Here is a 23,523-nt window from a genome sequence, read left to right as displayed (position 1 = left end):
GACAGCAGTGTTTAAAACTAGACTATCACTGCGTGGGGTTCCCTTTCTTCCTCCCTCCCCTCCTTCTGTCCTTTAAAAACAGAACCCGATGACAGGCATTCACTCCCAGCCGACCAGGCACTAAGGCAGCAATCCAGGAGCTGCAAAGCTTCTTGCCCTGAAGTTGTCTCTCCGGGGGTGGAGCCCAGGGAAAGTCGGCTAGGTCGATCAGACCAATCAGCAGGTTCATTCTGGCTTTTGTGAATTACTCTCAGCTGCCCGAAAATGCCCTGGCTTTTTAAAAGGAGGTTCCAGCGCGAGTGAAAGGGTTTTGTTTTTTTTTTTGCGTGCGCTCTCCGACTTCGAATGTCTGAGATGGCAAACGGCGGCGCGCCCGCTGAGCACACACATAAGTGTTTTCTCACCATATGGTTCGTGTTTACAGGTTTCGTCTAGCTCCTACTCCCCAGAAATGGAAAATTAATAACGTCGAGGAAACGCCAGCCTGTCACAGGGAGGGCTGAAAAAGGAAAGGGCGCAGAGAGGTCCCAGAAAGACCGGGTTTCCGCGCAGACCGGCCTGCGGAACGTGCGCGGGGTCTGCAGCCTCGCATCCCCTGGCGTCCTCGGCTCGCCGGCTGGTGGGGACGGGGAATCGGGCTGCCCAGGTCCACCCGGCCGTCCTCCCCAGCGGCCAGCAGATGGCTCTCAGGCTCCCTCGCCCCTTCTCCAGACGCAGGGCTTCGGCGGTTCGGGAGGGAGGCCGCGAGGAGCCCCCGGTGCCCGCCGCCGCAGCCTCGCGCTGCCCGGCTCTGCGGCCAGCGCCGGGGAACGCGCCGCCGGGCTTGGGAGGCCGGCCTGGGACGCGTGCGGAGGCCGGGTCTCGCGAGGTGAGGAGGAAACGCTGGAGGAGGAGAAGGAGGAGGAGGCAAAGGAGGGAGGAGGAGCCGCGCCGGAGCTGCCCCCGCCCCGCTGGAGCCCGGCTGGAGCGCGAGGACACCCTGGCCCCCCGCCCCGCGCCGCTCTCCCCGCCTCTCCCCACGCCTTCCGCCTTCACCTAGGGCCGTAGGTGCGGCGCCGGGAGCGGGCGGGAGCTGCCAGCGGCCGGAGCCGGGAGCCGCGAGCCGGAGCCAGCCCCGCAGACGCCCGCGCACCCCGCTCCCAACCCCGCCGGGTCTCCGTTCCGCCGCCGGGAACTGCAAGGAGGCGTCATGTAGCAGCAGCCGCAAACCCACCTCGGATTTGCAACTCTTTTTTTTTTTTTTCCCCCCTTTGGTGTGGCGGGGGACGCGGCCAAATTCTATCTCCGTCCCCCCAACCCCCTTCACACCTTCTCGCGTTTGCGAGCTGCATCTGCCTCTAGGAAATTGAGGGACTCGGGGGAGGGTGGGGGCCGTAAATCAGAGTTGGACCTGCAACATTCCCCGCACCTAGAGGGCCATGGCCGAGGAGAGCTCCGAGGTGCCCGGGGAGTTGATAGGTAAGAGTTGCGCGGTGGTTGATTTTCTTTCCGCCTCTGCGGCCCCCTCGCCTCCACCTCCCATCCCACCTCTCCCCTCCCGCATGTCCCCGCGCCCCTGGGGTCGGAGGGGTGTCGGGCAGGGTCGCTGGGGGGCGCCGGGAAGTTTGCTCCCGTCTGACCGCAAGAAAAGCTGTGTCCTGAGGGCCGGCTTGGGAGGAATCGGGAGCCCGGGGAGCGCTCGCCGCGGCTTTGCTGGCGGCCCCCAGCGCCTCCTCCCGCGGTGACTCGGGGTCCAGGTTGGCGGAAGAAGGGGGCGGGCTGCCTGGGTCTGGGGGGTCCTGCAAGCGAGGAGAATCCTCTACAGCGGCCGGTCCCGCGTCCCCAACTCGGGATGTCCCGGAAAGCGACACGAACGGCCGGCGAGCGCACAGTAGGTCGCCTCCGGCACGTGCCAGGAACTCCACATCCCACCCCCAACCCCGGTCCCCAGAAAACTCTCGGCCAGAGGTGCCCTTGTGACGTAGGGCTTGGGGGAGGGGGCACTGGTCGGGTATAATGACTGAGCCTGGCAAGGCGTGGTTTCGCATCGCGAACCGGGAGCGAAAGGGTTACAGGACTGACGCAAACTTGCGCCAGGAAACTGAGGGTTAATGATAGAAGCCTTACTTCGGTAATGATTAACCTGCCAATTCTCCCCATCCCGGATCTCTTAGGAAACCTGTATGTGGTACCCTGTGCAAGGTGACCCATTGTTTGGGTCCCTTGAGGGTTTTGGGGGGGGCGGGGAATGTGTGTGTGTGAATATTTTGTCCTGGGGTTTAAATTATGTGGAGGGTTAACATGGCAGGACTTAAAATGAGGTTTGGGGGAAAGAGTGTTCTGAAAACCAAGCGCTTAAGCTTGTGTGTGCCTGCGTGTGTTTGTGTGTGTGTAGCATGTTGTTCTGTAACAAGGTGTGTGTTGCTGTGTGCGTGTGTGTTTTGAGCCCCAGTGACCCGTTTCCTTACTGTATCACCCTTGGCACACTACACAGCCTACAGCTCAGAAAGATGGTGGTTAATGGGTGCTGACAAGAGTTCTAACCGCTCATGCATCTGCATTTGAGGAATCTGCCCCTCTCTTTCACCACTTAGAGGTAATACTTTGGAGGAGTTAGTGTGTGTTTCTTCCATTAGCGACTGTTAACTCAAGCAGGTGAAATTTGATGTAAAGAAGCTAGGCTAATATGGAAGATGGAAGCTTCTGGTTTTGTTGAATTAAAAAAAAAAAAAGCCAAACTCTTGACTATATTTAGGGTATAAAGGCCTTTCCTCCTCCCCCTCCTCAGTCCTGTAGAGTCCACTGGGAAGGAATGGTCCATCCAGTTCTGGGAGCAGGAGATCTTGGCAAAACCCTACTCAGAAGAGGAAACACATGCCCAGAACCTCTGAAGATGCCTCCAGAGGTCCTGAGAAAGAGAATTTAGGGGAGGGTTTGCATCGCTGGCCAGGCGATAAGGATAACTAAAGCAGGTGGCAGATACTTTTTTTATTTTATTTTATTTATTTATTTTTTTTTTCAGATACTTTTTTTAAATTGGGTATCCTTGAGCCTGGTGATGAAAAGTTTAGGTAACTAAACTTTGTTATTGCTGTTTAGTCACGAAGTCACGTCTGACTTTTTGCGGCCCCATGGACTATAGCCCTCCAGGCTCCTCTGTCCATGGGATCTTCTAAGCAAGAATACTGGAGTCGGTTACCATTTCCTTCTCCAGGGGATCTTCTCGACCCAGATATTGAGCTCCGGTCTCCTACATTACAGGTGGATTCTTTACCTCTGAGTCACCAGGGAAGCTGCAGTTAAACTTTAGGTTTAGGTAATTAGACACGAGATAAAGAGTGATGAAGGATAGGATGGTTTTCTATTGATGGTCCTCAAAATGAATTCTTTGTATATTTTAAAAGCTGAATTTAACCCTTATCTAGAGATGGAGTTTTTGTGTTTATCGAGCTGTGCCCATCTTACATGTCTCTCAAACAAGGGACACAGGTTTTTGTGATAGGCCCAATATTCTTCTGGGTTTTCAAGTGGTCTGATTAGCCTGGGTGAGGGGAAATTCCTGTGTCTGCTTTAGTCTCTTATTTCAGTGCTCACAGGGGTTCTCTTCTCATCAATTCAAAATGGCAACCTTGTGAAAACCTCAATATATTTCCTTAAGCTAATCCCCCCAAACATTTAAAAAATGTCTATCTTTCTGATTATTAAAGTAATGCAGGCTTTTTATTTAAAAGATTCAGAGAAGAATGAGAATATGTCACTCATGTTACCACTCCAAGATAGCTATTTCTGACCTATGACTATATAACTTTTCCTGTCTTTTTCTTTGCGTATATTTTAAGTCAATTTCACTTGCTCGTTTCCCACAGTCCTTCTGTAGGGGAGAGACGAGTAGCCTGTACCCGTTTTGAGTGCTGATAAGATAGGAGCTGCCTACAGAAGTCCCCAGGCAGTGAGGTCCTCCACTTGTTCCCTCCCCCTTCCAACATTCTACCTCATTGCTCTTCCCTGGACAAACTGTACTTTCTCATGTTCTCATGCTCTTCTCTCTGCTGGCAATGTCCCGTCCTCCCCTCCTTCACTCTTCTTATCTGAGTGGCTCTTAAACTCATTGTGGTGGGTTTCTAATAAGAATATTTTGATCATCCCTTAATAATACATGAATATACTTGTTGAGTTGCATGCATATTTCATTGAGTATGTGTAATCTAGAACATAACACTGAAACACAGTGTAAATAAAAGTAAAAATGCTACTGTTTTCTTCCTGCACCCCAGTGGGTTGTGTTGTACACTGCTTTGGAAACCGGTGGTCTGTTTCCTACTTCTTCAAGATTCAGGGCAGGGGTCCCCTACTCCCTGAAACCTTTGTGTGTCGTCTTGTCCACGATCTCATGGTAGTGGGTGCACATTCGTCTAGTGACATTGATCCCTGCCCTCCACTAGATTGTAAGCACCTGTGGAAGGCAGGGGTCATCTCTAGTCCAGCACCGAATAGAGTAGTTGGCCCACTAGGTATGTTTGTTGAATGTATGAATAAATCAAAATCATTACAATAGACAGCTCAGAGTGATAGGGTTATAAAGAAATTTGCTGTGCTTTGTAGAATCTAACCAGGAGGAGAAAAGGGAAAGTGTGTGCTGAGAAGTTAAGCTGGAAAAACGTGAAAGGCCTTTTGTGGTGTGCTGGAAGGTTTGGATTCATCCAAAAATGACTGTGAGTCATAGTCACTGCACAAGGGACAAGATTAAATCCGTGGCTTTGGAATGTCCACTTTGGTTCTGGGGGCTGATCGGTTAGACGTGTTGGGCTAGTCTCAGTGAGAGATGCTGAGGCCCTGAATACAGAGTGAAGAGCAGTGCTCAGGAACTGTTTCGGAGGTGGTCCTGGGAGAATAGGTGACTGACTCTCTGAGAACGGTGTGCGTGCTCAGTGGTGATCTTCCCGACCTAGGAATTGAACCCATGTCTCTTGTGTCTCCTGCATTGGCAGGCGGATTCTTTACCACTGCACCACCGGGGAAGCCCATGAGAGAACGGAGTTGGAGATAAAGAAGATTTCTAGCTTCATGAAGGGCCGGAAGAGGAGCAGGGAAAATCAAATCAAACTGACTTTGATTTGGGACCTGTTCAGTTTGGGGGTACTCAAGGAAGGTCCTGCTAGCATTCGGCTTTTCAAGCTGGGCGCTGCAGATAACCAGGCAAAAGAGAATTCTTGTGCTTATGGTCTACTCACGAATATAGTGCTCTATGCTACTACCTGACATGGCTCTTCTTTTTCTCCCTGGTGTGTGAGTATCCTCCTTGCCCAGCAAGGTTATGCCATGCCTTACTTGCGTAGACTGGTATTGTATCAGATGCTTTTATATTTGCCTCAGCATCTGAGCACACAGTCCACGGCCCAAAATAGGCGTTCATTAAATACTTGGTGATTGATTACTATCAAGCTTGTTAAAATAAGCAAAAAAGAAAAAAAATAAAAACAACCAAAAATGCTCCTTCAAATGTTCTATCCTCCCCGATGCTTTTCTCTTACTAATAAAAGAATCTAATGAAACTATTCCTTTCTTTCAGAAAGCATAAAGGATGTTCTTGGCAGAAAGATAAAGATTGCATTGAAGAAGAAAGTAAAGCTGGAAGTGAAGGGAGACAAAGTTGAAAATAGAGTGCTGGTAACTATTAACTTCTTTAAAGTTTGGAAGTGAAAATGTTTTGCCCTCTACTGTTGATTGCCTAACTTTCATGCAGTGCTCATGCTATATTTTATATTTTGTTCAAACGTTCTGATGCCCATTTTCTCCTAGGTGAGCTGGAATATTTGCCCACTGAAAGTTAAATTTTAGGGACTGAAGTTTTAAAATATATTGTCTTTCTTAAAGTTGTAAAAGTCACCCTCCTCTCAGTCATCTCCTAGAGACCATTTTCAGGTTGTTTGTTGAAAGTTGGATGTTACAGGGGGTTTGCTTTTTGCTTTTGCTGTGGCTGAGTATCTGATCCTGAGGACTTTGAAGGCGTTTTTAGAAAATTCATCTCAAGTCAGTTTAATTACTAAATTTTCTCAAATGTTATATCCATGTCCATGCAATATCTGCATCCGTTGGTTTGGGGAGCAGAGTGCCAGCTTGATCTTTGCCCTGGTTTCAATGCTTTCTTTGAGTCCTTCAGGGCTCTGATAAATGGTAATTGAGCAGATTTGCAACTGCTAAGGCCCATGGCACTTTGGATGAAATGTAGCTAAGATGAACCGTCAGCCAATATGCGAGTATCACTAGTCCAGTGTCTTAGGTATTTAGTATGTCTGCTGGTGCTGATGGAACTTGGGGGGCTCCCTTCAACTTGGGAGAGGAGTTGCTGGGGGGCTTGAGTGATCAGCCCTTGTCCAACACAGGATTGTTAGGGAGTTGTCAGCGCCTGAGTTATACCTTTAGAGAGGTGGAAAGTCTTCTGTGATGTTTTAATGGTTTCTGTGTTGAAATTGTGGCAAACCTTAAGCTTAGGTAAATAGCCCTTGTTTGTGTTTTTGTTAGAATATTCTGTTTACTCTTGTTTATCTTTCTATCATTAGAAATTGTCAAACATATGCAAAAGTAGAGAATAGTATATTGAACTTTGTATCCTTTTCATTCAGCTTCAACAGTTTTTAGTATTTCAAGAATATTGTTTTACCCTCCTCTCAGTTTTCCCCCCTTCCCACTTCTGGAGTATTTTAAAACCTCAAGCATGTGTCATTAAAAGAATATTTTTAATATTCTGTTTCTTCAGTTGAAGTTGCCACAGAATTTGAAATATCTTTCCCATAGCAGCTGTCTTAAGAATCTTTTAAAACATCTGACTGCCTTCCCCTGTAGATGGAAGGATTATGCTATTGATGGATGAGTTCTGTTTCTCTGTATACAAGTCAGGATGGCAGAGAAATTGAAGTGGAAAAACTTGATGGACTGACTTTTGCCCTGCAACAAAATGTGTTTACCCAGACTGTATAATTACGGTTATCAATAGCAGAAGTGATTGGTATCATCATTCTGCTTCAGTTTTGATAAAGAGTAAATTTCCTTAAGGTATGTTTTACTTAATATTGTTCAGCCAAAGGGTACAGGTATGTTTTGGCAGTGGTAGGGTAGAGAGAAGAAATTTTGTTCCTGCCACTTGTTGTTTTACATGTTTACTTCATAAGATGGGTTCACCTTTTTACAATTTAAATATCAAGTTGTGTTTCGTGCAACAGTCTAACATGATATGTGGTACTAGTTGGTATGGACACTATTCATCAGCATAAGAAACCCATGACCTGAGTAAAATTTGCAAAGACAAGTTTAAACATCAAAATAATGTTAGCACCCTTAAAAATTAGTTATGATTTGTACTTACTGTTAAGATTTTTTTTTGGGTGGGTGGAGTTCATCTTAACATTAGCTGGAGTTGATTAAGGTTGTAATCAAATTACAAATGTATTTGAATTTAAGCATTTATCTCCCCAAATCTGGAATCTAAGCAGTTTCTAGTAGCTTAGGGTAAACTTGTTTTAGCTATTCCTTACTTGCAGGGGCAAGAATTGTTCACTGAAGTATTCAAGGTTTGACAAGCTTCAGGTGTGAGCAAGATGGTCTACGAATTCACCTTAAGTTGTTGATTTTCTGAATTTAGAGAAATTCAGTTACTTAAAACATTGGGGGAATCCCCTTATAATTTGTATTTCTGACTTTCTCTTGGCTGTCAGTTCAATAAAATAGGGCCTACATGAATTGGCTTGACTCAGCATTTCTTGATTTTTATTTCTCATTTCTTTTCCCAGTGCCCGCCTACTCTTCGTGTCCTTCCTTCTTGTAAAGCTGAGAGTGACTTGGTTCCTTGTTTTTACATTTAGAGACTTTATGCTGTTTCCAGCTTATTTTTCATAGAGAGTTTATTTTCATCCTCCTCCTTCTCATGGTCATGATAGCTGACATTTGTACAACATGCTCTGTTGAACACTTAGTTATGCATTGCCTTATTTGCTTCCACAGTAGCCCTCTGAGGTGGGCCCTACTTACATGTGCATTTGCAGAAACTGAGATTTGGAAAAGCTAAAGGAACTCGTTTCAGGTCATCCTGCTAATGAATGACAGAGTCAGGAGTTGAACCCAGGTCTGTCTTATCCATTTCACCATTATACTAAGAAACCAAAACAAACAGTCCTTCAGCTTGTTGTTTGGTGGTTGCAAACTTTCACAAAGATTTGGACTTTAGAAGGATTAGAGCTCCCTGTGTGGATTTGGTTGGTTGATACATTATTCATTGTTTGGTTCCATACTTGCTGAGCATGAGCCAGACACATGGTATGTACAAGATTGACGTCGACTCTGACTTCATGGGATTCAGAGCTCAGAGTCTAGTTGGGGAGGTAAACATCTCAACAGGCAATACTCTGAGATGTGCTATGAGCAGGATGTCTGAAAGCACATGGAAGGAACCCCTGACCCAGGCCTGAGGGTCATGGAAGACTTCCAGAAGGAAGGCAAACGTAAGCTACCACCCAATGGATGAACAAGAGTTACTAAGCGGAGAGAGTGGAGACAGGTTCTAGACTAAGAAAACAGAACATGCCTGGAAGCCAGAGAGCTTAGTGTGTTAGAGACATATTAAGTACAGTGGGAGCGAGAGTTACGGGGTGGAAAATGGCCAAGCCTAAAGCAAATTCTTTTTCTTGAAGTTGGGATTAAGTGAAAATTCACTTCAGTTCAGTTCAGTTACTCAGTCGTGTCCAACTCTCTGCGACCCCATGAACTGCAGCACACCAGGCCTCCCTGTCCATCACCAACTCCCAGAGTCTACCCAAACCCATGTCCATCGAGTCGGTGATGCCATCCAACCACTGGTATTGTTTAAATATGTCTCTTCCTACCACCTGTTTCTAATGACCACCATGTGAACGTTATCCTTCTCTCCCTTGGGAGGCCATTGGGTCCAGCGGTTAAGGCCTTGGACCTTGAGTCACGCCTGGGTCACAGGTAGCCCAGCCACTTTATAACATTGTTCAGCCTCAGTTCCTTTCTCTGATGAAACAGGCCTTATAAAAGTATCTATTTGTAAATAGTTTCTTTTATTCTATTTTTAAATTTAAATATTACTTTTTTTTTTTTAACAATGTGTGTTAGGTGAGAAGTTGCCATGTAGCACAGGGAGCCCAGTCTGGTGCTCTGTAAATGGTTTCTTTGTAGATTAACTGGGATGGGTTTTAACACTGCTCCTTGCCGCGCCTAGTACATGATCAACAAAGGTGAAAGCAGAAGGAATCAAAGGGTTCTGCATTCTGTGTTCCCAGTGGCACAGATGATTTCAGTGCCCAATTGTTTGTGTTACCTTTAAAGCAAGATGGAAGGCAACTGATGAAACCTGAAATTCTAAAGGTGTGTGCTGGTCCAATGAAATCAGAAATGGTAAGGATATTCAGGGGGAGAGTGTCTTATGGTCAAACAAGTTTGGCAATCAAACATTTAAACAAAGATCAACCAGTGTCTTTACTGGATGACTTTGACTCAGAGACTTTGGCTCTCATGTGCATAGTAGATTTCTTCAAATGAGATGAAATATATTGTCATTCTCAAACTTACATGGCCAGAAACCCTACTGACCATATTTGGGAAACTGGGATGGAACAATTAAAGTGAACATGGAACAGACTCTCTGTCATTTGGAGTGGCCTCCTAGGGGAGAGTTCTTTGGCCTGTACTTTAATGAAGGGCTGGGCAGGTCTGCTGCAGGCCACACACTGGCACTGCGTCATCTGTTTCTGTGATACTTTCCTGTCTTGTCTTTCGAGGATGTTATTAGGAAGTGATTCTGTGTTAGATGGTCAGCCTTTTCCTCCCATCTGCTAATTGAATCTCCACCCAATTTTTCTAGTACCTGGATTTGTAAAAGTGGAATTGCATTTTTACACATTAAACTTTGCAGTTTTAGGCAACTGTAGATTTGCATGCAGTTATAGGAAGTAAGGGAGAGAGATCCTCTGTATCCATTATCCAGTCTCCTCTGTCTTGCAGAATTCTGGGACATGACCACGGGTTGCTGACAGTGATACAGGAAAATTCAGAACATTTCCATCACCATAGAGATCCCGCGTGTTGCCTCTCAGGTCCACAACTACAGACTCGCCACTGCTCTGCCTGCTGCTAGCCAGAATCTGTCTTCTGTCTCCATAAACTTGTCACTTCAAAAGTGTTCCATAAGCATAATCACACACTATATGTGTCTTTTGGGGACTGGCTCTTTTTGCTTCTACTTAATTGCCTGGACATTGACCCAAGTTGTGTGTGTCCACTGCACCTTTTCAGCTCTTGTTTCTGAGAAGAGTCTGTGGTAGGGACGTACCACGGCTTGTTTCCCCACTGACGGAGTTGTAGGCTATTTCCGGTTTGGGGCTGTTAGGAATAAAACTGGTATAAACATTTGTTTACAGATTTTGGTGTGAAAATAAGTCTCCGTTTCTCTCTTTGAAATGCCAGAGAGTGTAATTGTGGATTTGTATAGCAATTGCCTGTCTCCTTTTAGAAGAAGCTGTCATTTTTCGTTTTCCAGCACGGTTACATCATTGTGTAGTCCTGTCGGCAGTGGATGTATGATCTAGCATTTGGTATTGTCGGGGAAGCAAGGTCTCTCACACCCTTGCCCCACCCTCTTTCTGCTGTTGCTCACCTGGGGGACAGCAGTGTGCGCCTCTCTCTAGAACCGTGCCTCTGAAGCATGTGGAACGTCCATTCCTGGTCTCAGCTGTGTTTTTTCCTGTTTCACTTTGGGATTTGGGTTCAATCATCTTTGCCAGTCCCTTTTTCTACCACGTCCCTCTTAAGTGGGGACAGAAGCAGGACTTCCTTTCTTAGTAGACTGAGCAGGTTGAGGAAATGACGGGAAACTAACCGTGTTGTTTGTTCACCTGTTCCCTTGAAAACACTCCATTGGCTGTTCACTTATTTAGTCTTGAAAAGTTAACCTGGAATCTCTGTAACGTATTTTCTCTTGTTTGGCTATTTATTTACAACTTTTGAGCCTCTTAGGCTTGACTGGAATACTGTAAGTTAACTTTTAAAATGAGGAAAAGTAAAAGGACATTATTTGGGATATCGTTAAAGTATCTTGATGGCTGTGGTGTCTTTCATTAAAACATAAGCTCCACTCACTCCTGCTTATTTTAAAAAATTAAAAAAAAAAAAAAAGAATAAAGCTCACCTAAGAGTTTTGTTAGCATCTGGCCCATCTAATGAATTAATGAAAACTTCAGTCTCTGATATGGAAAGCATTGCTCTTCTACAAGAGGCCATACTCACTTTGCATGGCTAGTCTGTTTAACATTTTCCTAATTCCCCCATCTCCTAACACCTAACTTGATTCAGCAGCATGACCCATGGTGTAGTCACTTCTCAGACAAATATTCACACTGGAATTTTTGTTTTGTAGCCACTTTCAGGTGATACTAACCTTTCCAGACTTAAAAAAAAAAAAAACAAAAAAAACCCAGTTGTACCGTTTAAAAGCACATATTTTTTCATGGAGCCAATAAAATAATGCTATTTTAGGAGTTTGTTTTGCAAGTTTATCGTTTAAAATCCAGATAAATCCAAATAAACTAACAAAATCCAAATAAATCCAAAATAAATGCATTCAGTGATTTCCATGAGGCTGTTTGTTTTTTAATTTTTCCTGAGGCTGTTTTGATGAACATATCTCAGAAATAGAGGGGAGATTAAATTATGTTTTGGCTGCTTAGAATAGAAAGTGTCCCTATTTACCTGTTAAGTAGTACAAATATCACAGTTTTTATAATAGCTAACTTTTGCAATCTCAGGATGCTTTCCAAATAGAGATGGGGGTGCTTTATCCTGAAAATTTGGAAGTTGTAATCACTCAGTTGTGTCTGACTATTTGCGACCCCATGGACTGTAACCCGCCGGGCCCTTCTGTCTGGAATTCTGCAGGCAGGAATACTGGAGTGGGTTGCCATGCCCTCCTGCAGGATATCTTCCCGACCCAGGGATCGAACTTTTGTCTCTTGTCTCCTGCATTGGCAGATGGGTTCTTTACCTAGTGCCACATTTATCCTGAGCGCTGCACAAAAGTGGAATATCCTGACAGCAAACTTTACCTCATGGTTGATCGCTAATAAGTTAAATGTGGTATAGCATCAAATCACGTGTTTGTGTTTTTCTCCTAGCAGCTGTAAGAATGAAATTCATGTCAGATGTTTGTAGATTGCAGCGGCTCCTGAAGAAATGCTGTTGGAAAATCATTGTTCTTGGCCCCCGGGTTTACTTCCCTCTGCAGGAGGCTCTTATACCAGTTGTTGGGTAATTTGAACAGTTCTCTTTGTGGAACTGTTAGGAGTCTCAGCTTTTAAGGATCACTTACAATTCAGTGCACAGGTAATTTTCAAAGCACCTGGGTGAAGTTACATGCCTCTAGAAAATGGAGCTTTAGAAAATGGCAACAGCATTGCAATGATCTTCAGGAGTGGGTATCAGAGAGTGCACATGGTTGCCAAAGGTCCTGGCAAAACTTCTGGGAAACTCAAAATCAGAGAATCCGTATTTGAGTGGTTTGGAATTTACCTGGAGTCAGAGCTGGGGCTCCCGCTGATCTCTGGGCAGGGGGTTGGAGGCAGGCTCTGGCTCTGGGCATGTGTTTCCAGGAGGTAGTTCTGGCCAACTTGAACTTGTTACCTGAGCTGCGTTTACTTTCTACTTTTCTCATCTGCGTCTGCCCCAGTTTCTTTTGTAGTTGAGTTAGATGAGTCAAATGACCTTGGGCAAGAAGCTGTTGAACATACCTCAGCCTGGTGTAACTTTTCATTGTTCTACTTTCTTCCAGCCTCTGGGATTTAGACACCCTGGGAAAGGGCATTTAGGTCCACCCTGCCGGAGGGGAGAGGGGAGGGAGGAGAGGTGGTATTGGAGTCTTTTTCTTTTTTTTTTTTTTTTTTTTGGTATTGGAGTCTTGTGAAGGGGGGCACTGTGGACAAGGAGGAGCCGGGAAATCTAACCAGCATATGCAGCAAATTGGGAGAACTCCTTTTTTTCTGGTTGTGAAACAGAAAACAGAACAGGCTTTAGTGAAAGGTTACTGTAGCACCTTTATGTTTCATTTCATCAGAAACACTGTTAATATCTGTTGTTAAATGGAAAATGCAACTAAAATCTGAAGGATAGAACTTCTTTCTTTTCTGGTCACCCTCCCCTTTGATAAAAAGCTTGCTGTGTTTTAATAGAATACAAGAATTTGGATTGGGATATACGGGGCCTATTGTTGTCTGAATCTTTGTTCCTGTGCCCCAGTAGACACACACACACACACACACTCTCTCTCTCTCACTCACTCAAAATATCACTTTCCTCAACTCTTTAAGAAAAGAGGGGTAAAAGAGGAAAGAAGGATGCCTGGGGAGGTGTGTGTGTGTGTGAATGAAAGTGTTCACTTTGACTACTGTTCCTTTCCCTCACCTTGATTTTGGGAGAGCATTTTTCTTTTCTGAAAACATTATCTTTAGCTGCACGTTGGCCAGCAGCTCTCTTAGTCTCCTTAGACTTGCTAAGTGCTCAGCAAGTGCTGTTAGAGGTAGAAGCGGGGACATACAAATGCCTTGAACTGTACTGAATGACTGAAGGCGGGAGGAGAAGGGGGCGACAGAGGATGAGATAGTTGGATGGCATCATCGACTCAGTGGAAATGAGTTTGAGTAAACTCCGGGAGTTGGTGATAGACAGGGAAGCCTGGTGTACTGCAGTCCATGGGGTCGTAAAGAGTCGGACACGACTGAGCAACTGAACTATACTGTGAGAATCTCCAGTCTGTGGCAAGGGTTTGATATGACTGTGCCAAGTCCCCACTAAGGAGGCAGATGTGTGTCAATTCCTACTGATCCTGGGCTTTAGGGGCACAGGAGACAATCTGGTATGGACAGACTGGCTTAAGCTGACCCTGGGAAGTTTGTTCAAACCTGGCCCCAGAGGATCTTGAGGCTAGAGGACTCTTGGTAGCCATCTAACCAAGCACCCTGGCCTATGAGAAGTTGCCTGTGGAGCATCTCTGATGGCTGGGTATCCACTTTTTGCTTCATTATCTTGTGATGGGAAAAGCAAGAGTCTCAGAAGGCTCTTTCTTAATTTGGGCTGGAATCTGCTTCTCAATAACTTCTCTGAATTCATTCTAGTGTAGTCTACTGGAAAATCACAGGACAGTTTTGCTCCCTCCTACATGAGTGTGGGTCAGAAATTTGAAGACAGAGACCATGTTTTTCCTTGGTGTTTTAGTCCTCAAGTGAAATACTCTCACTTTCTGCAACTCTTAATCCTTGGAGAATGTTGTTTTCAGATGTTTCACTGTTCAGATCGCCTTGGTCTAGACCCATCCTACTTTATCAGTGAGTCTTTTAAACTCTAGGTGTTTGTGGATCACAAATGTTGGGCATACACTGTCAAACTGAATTAAACAACCTTTCTCAGAGTCTTCGATGGCCTTTTGTGGATTGTGCCTCTTGAAGGGGGGCATGTGGTGTGTGGCATCAAGAATCTGTTCTCCAAAAAAAAAAAAAAAAAAAAGAATCTGTTCTCCAGACCCTGTAGGAAACATTGATCTGGGTGCAGCTGACCAAGTGAAGGATACCAGCGGCACATTGCTTTGGTCAAATAAAAGTTTTCTTCTTGTTGTTTTTAAAATTTTGAAAGTATCTATGCTATTTGCTTTACTAACAAGTTATAAAATAGGAAAGGAAAACTGAAGCATCACTGTTGCTACTGCTACTGCTAAGTCACTTCAGTTGTGTCCGACTCTGTGTGACCCCACAGACGGCAGCCCACCAGGCTCCCCCATCCCTGGGATTCTCCAGGCAAGAACACTGGAGTGGGTTGCCATTTCCTTCTCCAATGCATGAAAGTGAAAAGTGAAAGTGAAGTCGCTCAGTTGTGTCCAACTCTTAGCAACCCCATGGACCGTAGCCTACCAGGCTCCTCTGTCCATGGGATTCTCCAGGCAAGAGTACTGGAGTGGGGTGCCATTGCCTTCTCCGGAAGCATCACTAGTCCTATCAATTTACATGTAATCATTGGAAAAAAAATCAGTATTTTCCACATTTTTCTATGTAATATACATCAATTATATGATCTATTTTAAAAATGGAATCATAAATCCTATTTTGTAATGTACTTTAAAATTTTACTTTTTGTGGTCAAAACTTTCCATGACAATAATACATACATATTTATGTTTTAAATTTCTGCCTGGCCCTCCATTAGCCCATAGTTAGCTAACAGTAATTATGAGCTAGTTAGGTTGCTTCCAGTATTTTGCCTTATAAATGTGCATATCCTCACATTTATTTTTCTTGGATAAATTCCTGGCAGTGGAATTGCTGGCTGACAGACTTTTTAAAGGATGTATTTTTCACCTGATTGCTATTCAGGAAGTCTCAATAGAGAATAATTCCCCCACCTCATTAGTTTTATTGTCTTTAGAAAGGTTTGCTTAGCAGAGTGGCTAGTTCTCCTTTTTTAAGGTTCTTATATTTCTTAGGCGAGGGCTTCTGAGGCAGACTTCTTCCTTGCAGTTTAGGGCCCCTTCAGGTCTGCCTGATGTTTTGTCTCCTGCTATAATATGTTTGCGGGCATGGAGTCCCTGTGGCTCTGGTATTTGCTGGTGGCGGCACATGGGGTTCTGGAGTCCCAGGTCTTGGTGGACCCTGACTTGGCTTCTGCCGAGTCAGCCACAACTTTTTCTTGGCTGAACCCCAGCTCAGTGTGAGACTGTGTTACACAATTTAGATCCTTGATCTTTGTCCTGGTTTTAAGAGTTTCTTACCTTGAGTCCTCAAGGGCTCTGATTAATGGTAGTTGAGCAGGTTTGCAACTAATAAGGCTCGGGCACTTTCATTGGATGCAATCAATATAGCCAAGAAGAACCCTAAGCCAATATGCAGGTAAGCCAATAAGTCCGGTGTCTTAGAAGGTATTTTAGTATCATAAGAAAAGCAGACATGGCTTTTTCTCTGGGACAGTTCTGAAAGCAGTTGACTTTCCCTCTGTAGCTAATAGTTCAGTTCAGTTGCTTAGTCATGTCCGATTCTTTGTGACCCCATGGACTACAGCACGCTAGGCCTCCCTGTCCATTGCCAACTCCTGGAGTTTACTCAAACTTATGTCTGTTGAGTCGGCAATACCATTCAGCCATCTCATCCTCTGTTGTCCCCTTCTCCTCTTGCCTTCAATCTTTCCCAGCATCAGGGTCTTTTCAAAAGAGTCAGTTGTTCGCATCAGGTAGCCAGAGTACTGGAGTTTCAGCTTCAGCATCAGTCCTTCCAACATCCATCTCTTAAGTGGCATGATCCTTCCCCACCCTATCCCCAGCACCTGTAGAGTAGTTCTTGCTTCTCTTCTAATTCCTCACCCTCTCTGTGTCTCCCCACCCCTGAGGAGGCATGCCCAGGTCACCAGGACCTGTGGGCTCTCCTTCAATGAGCAGCTCCTCCTGGAGCCCCATCTTCCCAGGTGAGTCCCTCCAGCGTTCAGCATTCAGCTTGCATTTCTTTCGTTTCAGTGCTGCCCTTGGGTGCCGTGTTGCCTGTGGATGTCTTTCCTTCCAAGATGGGCAGGCGGGATGAGGGTCCTCAGGGACCTCCTTATTTGCTTCTCAGAAAACAAACACATAGGACCCCTTCCATTTTCAGAGTTACATGTTCCATCCCAGTGTGAAACAGACAAGGGTAAAACAAAACAAAATCAGAGTTCTGGAAGTTCATAAGAGTTAATAATGTTAGTAAAGTTTTGCACAGTCTCTTTTAAGACCACTACTCTGCAGTTTGATTCCTGACTTCTGGTCCTAAGGGGCCCAGCAACACTCCTGTGGAGTCTGAGCTACAGTATGGCTAGTGAGGTCCAGGCTGGTTGGTTAGGTGTTACCAGGGGGCATTTTCTGTTTCCTGAATTCATCTGTCTGAAATCAGTTCTTCCTAGCAACCAAAAGAAGATGATTGGATCATCCCTCATAGGCATGAGAATGAAATGAAGACCTGGAGAGAAGCATCTGTAGTTTGTGGACAAATCAGTTTGGTACTTGGAAGACCTCAGCTCTTTGTCTTTTAAGTTGCCACCAGCCAGTTTCTGCTCTTTGCCTGTGTCCTTGGAGAAGCAAAAATGTTGCGGTCTGGGGAAACTTTTTGTACAATTTAGTTCACTGAATCACAGGTACTGCTTGTGCTGATGGAAATCAAAACCAGCCGGCAGAGAAGGCAGAGAAAGGCTGTAGTTCATTTGGCACTCAGCTTGTTTGTGTGACTGTTTCCATTTAAATCTCCTGGGCATCCTGCTCCTTATCGGAACTTCTATCCCCTCAAAATTCGTCATTGCTGAATAAACTGTGAAGTTCTGGGAGCTGTTGCCTTTTCAACAGTTTGCCTCTCTAGAAAAAACTCTTGAAGTTCAAATAGCCCTTAACCCTCCATTGTTTTATACTCCTCCAAGTGGTCTTTGTGAGGAACATGGTGGGTTGTCTTGGTTCAATATTTAATATCTCTCTTTCTTCACAAGTACTGGATGCAAGAAGTCGGTCCAGTCCTTCCCTGTCCTGTGTTGCTAGTTAACAAAGCACTTGGAGCAAAGGGGAGGCTATTAGCACTTTGTCACTTGGGGTTTAAGGGTCCTCCCACTTGTGAGCCCTCGATGCAGAGTTAAGTCTCTGCATCTGTCTTGATGCTGACAGCGTGCGGGTTGTTGGTGGAGCTGAACAAGGGTTGTCAGCGATGCTGTGTGTTCAGGGAGCCTTCCTGCCGTGTCCCTTTTGGCTGGCTCTTGTTCTCCGGGAATAGCCGGTTTCTCTATCCACCAGAGAAGGGCTCCTTATCTTCATATTCTGGAGAGCTTGTGGAGTAGTTAACCTGAAATTCAGGGATGGCTTTTTTTTCTTTTCTTTTTAAATGTCTTTGCAGACACTTTATACTTCCCACTCTGTTAGCAACTTCCTCTGTGTTAGGGCATCAGTCTGCCTGGGTTAGAATCCTAAAACTACTGTCTCTACTGTCTAATGATGGGTAAGCCATTTAACTGAAGTCTGTGCTTCACTTTTCCCATCCATAGAATGGGTGTAATAATAGAACCTACCTTGAGACTTGTTTTTCAAATTAAGTAAGACATTCCATATATAATATTTTAAATAGTGACTAGCATAAAGCAAGTCCTCCAGAAGGCTTAGCTCTGGTTACTATTGTGAGGGCTGCTACAGTGCACCATGCTGATCTGAGAACCTGGTTATATATCCACAGTCATAGATAACTTGGGTATATTTTATATAAATTTCCCCAAGGAAGTACTTCTACTTTGCCTCTTTTCCTGGCTTTGTGCAAGATAGCTATTTTGATGTTTCTTCTGCTCAGGGCTCTTTAAACCCATATCAGCTATCTCCACAAATAGGTTTAGGATTTTTTTTCACTCTGCTGCTCTTAAAGAGGGTACATGGATTTTGAAAGAAAAACTTTCAGAAAGGATTTAGGTGTGTGCATTGTTGAGATATATGTCTCTGAAGACAGGACTGTACATTTCCTGTGGATACCATTTTGGCCTCCTTTTCCCTGTGGATCTGAATGTGTTCAGAAGTATACTCAAATCTTTCTTTCACTTCCAAGTTAGATCTCAAAAGAGCCCAAAGGTCAGTCGTTGCCCCCCCGCCCCCTGTTCATCCCTGGGGGGCTGCTGTGGGCCCTGCCACCTGTTCTTGGTGCCTCACTCAGATTCCTTCCTCTGGGGTTTTGGTTCTGATGGCTTTTGTTGGATGTGAGGGGCTTTATTGGGATTCATGGGCTTCTGTAGCTCTGCTTTTCCACACTTCTGGACTCCTGGGCGTGCTGGAGACTCAGTCCTCCAGGCCATGCTGGATTCTCACTTTCTGAATAACCTTTAGATCAGGGTTTCTCAGCCTCAGCACTGTTATTGACATTTGGGACCCGATAATTCTTTGTTGTTGGGGGCTCCCTTTGTGTTCCAGGGTGTTTACCAGTGTCCCTGCCTTTACCCACTGGATACCAGCAGCTCCCCTCCCCTCCCGGTTATGCCAGTTACAAATATCTCCAGACATTTCTCAGGTGTTCTCTGGGTGGCAGAAATGCCCTCAGCTGAGAACCACTGGTTTAGATCAGCCGGTCTCCACATGGCAGAGGGCAAATGCATACCTTATCATACTTAGCTTATAAAGTTATATCGAGGTCTGAAAATTCACAGTTCTATAGTACAGCTCTGGCTAATCTACTTAAAAATCCATACGCGAATGGATTTAAAATATTTTTAAAGTATTTATTTAAAAGACTTATTTTTAGGTATTTATTTTTGAAGTATTTAGATATTTACTCTGTATCTATATATACAACAGGAAGAACAGATGGCACCAAACAGAAATTTGCCTTCAGGTATCTAATCTTAAAACCATGGGTTTGACCAGTGGTTCTCAGTGTGGTCCTGAGAATGGCAGCTTTAGCATCCCCTGGGAGCTTTTTAGAAATGCAGATTCATTAGGTCCCATTTGTTTATTTTTGCTTTTATTTCCAATATTCTGGGAGGTGGGTCATAGAGGATCCTGCTGTGATTTATGTGTTTTGCCTATGTTCTCCTCTAGGAGTTTTATAGTTTCTGGTCTTACATTTAGATCTTTAATCCATTTTGAGTTTATTTTTGTGTATGGTGTTAGAAAGTGTTCTAGTTTCATTCTTTTACAAGTGGTTGACCAGTTTTCCCAGCACCACTTGTTAAAGAGGTTGTCTTTTTTCCATTGTATATCCTTGCCTCCTTTGTCGAAGATAAGGTGTCCATAGGTTCGTGGATTTATTATCTATAGTGAAACAGATCACCAGCCCAGGTGGGATGCATGAGACAAGTGCTCGGGCCTGGTGCACTGGGAAGACCCAGAGGAATCGGGTGGAGAGGGAGGTGGGAGGGGGGATCGGGATGGGGAATACATGTAACTCCATGGCTGATTCATGTCAATGTATGACAAAACCCACTGCAATGTTGTGAAGTAATTAGCCTCCAACTAATAAAAATAAATGAAAAAAAAAAAAGAAAGAAAGGCAGATTCATGGGTGTCCCATCTAGAGCCACTGACTCAGACTCTGGGAGCGGGCCCAGCAGTCTGCTGTAACAAACCTTTCAGGTGATTGTGATGCATACTGAAATCTAAGCAACACTGAGATGTTACTGAGATGTCTCAAGTAAGCTCCAACTAAGATAACTGTAGACTATGCCCTACTGAGAAATAATCATACTCCACCATATACACAACTTTGAAATCATTGTAGGAGAATGTCTTTTACTAGGCAGGTCATGCTAGATCCCTGTTGGTCATATTGGTGCCCTCCAAGAGCTTGTCACATCCCCAGCTGCCTTTCCAGGGTTTCTTTTCCTCAGCGTCCCTGAACCAGGGGTGGCTGTTGATTGCCAAGGCAATCCTCTGAAGGTCAACCAACAGTCTATATCTCTCAGCTCCGCCCAAGAGGACTGATCTGTAATGGACAGAGATTCTTCCTCTTGGGAGTCTGAGACGTGGAGAGAAGCAAAAACAGAAGAAAGCAGAAGGCACGAGGCAGAGAAAAAACCCTGTAGAAGTAGAAGCCATGGAGTGTTAAGAGGCTGTCAATAAACCAGTCATGGCAAGAATAGTAGGAGCAGGAAGAGGCTGACAGAGCCCTGGATGGCTGCTTTCGAAGGGCGATTCCAAAAGTTGAGTAGAGGGAATCAAACTATTGATCATATCTTGGAAGAGTATTTTTCAGTTTTCTGTGAGATCCAACTGGGCAGCTATGGTTGGGGTTTCCAGTCTTGCTGGCTTCTCTATGTATCCTCATGGTAGATCATCATTTGCTGTGGCAGCTTTAATGTACATCTATTCTTTGCCACCTGGATGAGCCCAGCAAATCCATACTTGGATTAGAAGACTGGGGTGGGGAGTGGGGGGGGTGGTCTCTGCAGACTGGCTTCATGGCCTGCTGCTTCTTTGCAGCAGGGATTCAGCCTGGCTGTGCCTCAGAAGCACCCAGGTGGCCCCCACCTCTTTTAAAACACTCTCCCTTTGGGATCCCAGTAGGATCCCAGTTGAGGTTAACCTTCCAGGAAAGAATGAGTGATGGAAGCTGTCTGGTTCAGCATGTTATCTGGACTTGCCCCAAAGAAACCTGCCTGGGGAATATTTTAGGAAACCTCAGGCCTGGTTTTCACTTCCTTAGGGTGGACCACAGATGCCAGCTCCCCATAGTCATTCCAAGGATCTATTGCTTTGACTCCAACAATGTTTCCTCTTAGCATTTCCTGTGAAGGTATCTCAGCACCATCTCTTTTGAGGGATATGCCAAGATTTAGACCGTTAAACACACACACACACACACAATGGAAATTCAGGCAGTAGAAGGCTGAAATGAACCTTGTGAATAATTTTCTAAAAAATCCAGTGGACCTATAGAAATTTTCCAGTTTGAACTATTGTCATCACCCCTGTATAGTTCTAGTGTCTTCCTCATCCCCACAGTTGTCTCTTCCTCCCTCTTTCCCATTAAAACCTGGGAAAGAATACAAGTACCTTCATGTAGCAAATCCATTGGATTCTTTCACACAAATCCCTCTGGAAGGGAGTGAGTGGAGAGACAGAATATTTTACATTGTTGTCAGAAGGTTGGCTGAGTTCCCTTAGGGTAATAGATTCTGGGAATGTAGGCCAGTGCTTGTTTTCAAGTCCAGCTTAAAACATTTGGGGCCTGACCAAGAACATAATCAGGATTCTCTTATAAATTAGTATCCTTGAGGAGGTTGTCAACTGCTCCAGAGCCTAGGGCTGTTTCTGTATTGTACTTGCGTATCAAGCTCCTCTACCTCTAATAGTGATCTTTTCATGGTAGACAGAGGAGTCGCCTAGTAAAGGACCCAGGCCTGGAGCACAACTCTCAAGCCCCAACTGGTTTTCTCAAGGACTTGGTATGTGTTAAGGGCTTCCCTGATGGCTCAAGACAGTAAAGAATCTGCCTGCAATCCAAGAGACCTGGGTTCAACCCCTGGGTCAGGAGGATCCCCTGAAGAAGGAAATGGCTTCCCACTCCAGTATTCTTGTTCTTTTCATGGTAGACAGAGAATAGTCACCTAGTAAAGAGCCCAGGGGCTTCCCTGATGGCTCAGATGGTAAAGAATCTGCCTGTAATCCAAGAGACCTGGGTTTGATCCCTGGGTCAGGAAGATCCTCTGGAGAAGGGAATGGCAACCCACTCCAGTGTTCTTGCCTAGAGAATCCCATGAACAGAGGAGCCTGATGGGCTGCAGTCCATGGAGTCGCAAAGAATTGGACACAACTGAGCAACTATCTCATTCACCCACCCACATCCACCTACACACAGGACCCGGGCCTGGAGCACAAATTTCAAGTCCAAACTGGTTTTCTCAGGGACCTGGTAAGTTTCTTTAATCAGTAGCCTTATCTGATGTAGTGCGTCTTTAATTTGGCTTTGTGTGGGATGCAGGGATTAATAACAGTGTTCCATCGACGTGGCGGGGTGGGGAGGATGGTCAGCTGCAGACACTGGGACTGGACTCTGCTTTGATCAGGATGGTGAGTGCAGTCAGGAAAGTCACGGAGTGCTCCCTGCCGCAGTCACTTGAGCTCTGCTTGCCATTATGCCGAGTTCCTAACCTGGGAGATGATGCGATACTTCAAGAGAAAGGTGGTCCCAAAAGAAAGGTGGTCCTGTCTCCCTGCTCTGCTGCTGTCTTAGCAATGTGAACCTTTGTGCAGATGAGTCATGCTTTTGTTTCTGTTCCTGCACATCATGTCAGAGAAGAGTGATTTATTTCCTGTTTGTGAAGGCTTGGTTTCATCAATTACATGGGAGAGAAATTGGATGTACTTTCAACTTTTGCTGGTTACTGGCTCCTCCTTTGCCTGGAAGGATAGTCTTTCTTTCCATTGTTGAAAGTTGTTGATGCCGATTCAGTGAAAGGATTTCTTTTCTTAGGCTTTCAGAGATGACACTTCATTGCTTTTGTGTGATGAAATTATAGTGTGCGATTTTTGTTATTTTTAAACAAGTAAAACTGTCATCTGAAAGTTCACCTACAGTTGTTGGAAAAGCCAAGAAAGCATCTCATTTCCTACTGGTTCTACTAACAACCGTTTTTAGCCTATAAACCTTGTATAGCTCCAAGACTATGTTTCCTAAATTGGAGAACAAATCCTGCTCCCAAGATATGAATAAGATGTGCTGACAGTGAAATGCTGCTGCTTAAGTACTTTGACCCTGTGTTCCCCAAACCTAAACAGATTCTCTTCTCTCTCTTCTCAGAACCATTAGCATTCTTACTTAATGTACATTGTGTATTTCATGAAGTACCAATTAACATCTCATAGGGCACCAGTGTTCCAAGGAACTCAGCAAGGCTGACAACTTATTTCAATGTTTTATCTTTTACACAAAGAACCTATATGTTAGAATTTGCATATCCTTTTGGACTGTGGTCGTGTCTGCTTCTGATTCTTTACAAATTAGCCAGTTGGGGGAAAAAATGTCAAGA

At 44.8% G+C, this 23,523-nt stretch overlaps 1 protein-coding gene across 3 annotated transcripts in view; it reads left to right on the top strand.

The window, feature by feature from the left end:
* The first annotated feature begins 1,058 nt into the window (after positions 1 to 1,058).
* CARMIL1 (capping protein regulator and myosin 1 linker 1) overlaps positions 1,059 to 23,523 on the top strand; it is a 303,752-nt gene continuing 281,287 nt past the window's right edge. For all 3 annotated transcript variants that reach the window (XM_061147461.1, XM_061147460.1, XM_061147459.1), the window contains exons 1-2: positions 1,059 to 1,458; positions 5,549 to 5,646. In XM_061147461.1, the coding sequence (XP_061003444.1) occupies positions 1,419 to 1,458; positions 5,549 to 5,646 (138 nt within the window). In that variant the 5' untranslated portion in view covers positions 1,059 to 1,418. The remainder of the gene's footprint in view (positions 1,459 to 5,548; positions 5,647 to 23,523) is intronic.

Source organism: Dama dama, chromosome 7 (assembly GCF_033118175.1).
Source record: "Dama dama isolate Ldn47 chromosome 7, ASM3311817v1, whole genome shotgun sequence".
Lineage (NCBI taxonomy): Eukaryota > Metazoa > Chordata > Mammalia > Artiodactyla > Cervidae > Dama > Dama dama.
This window is presented reverse-complemented; position numbering and strand designations above follow the sequence as displayed.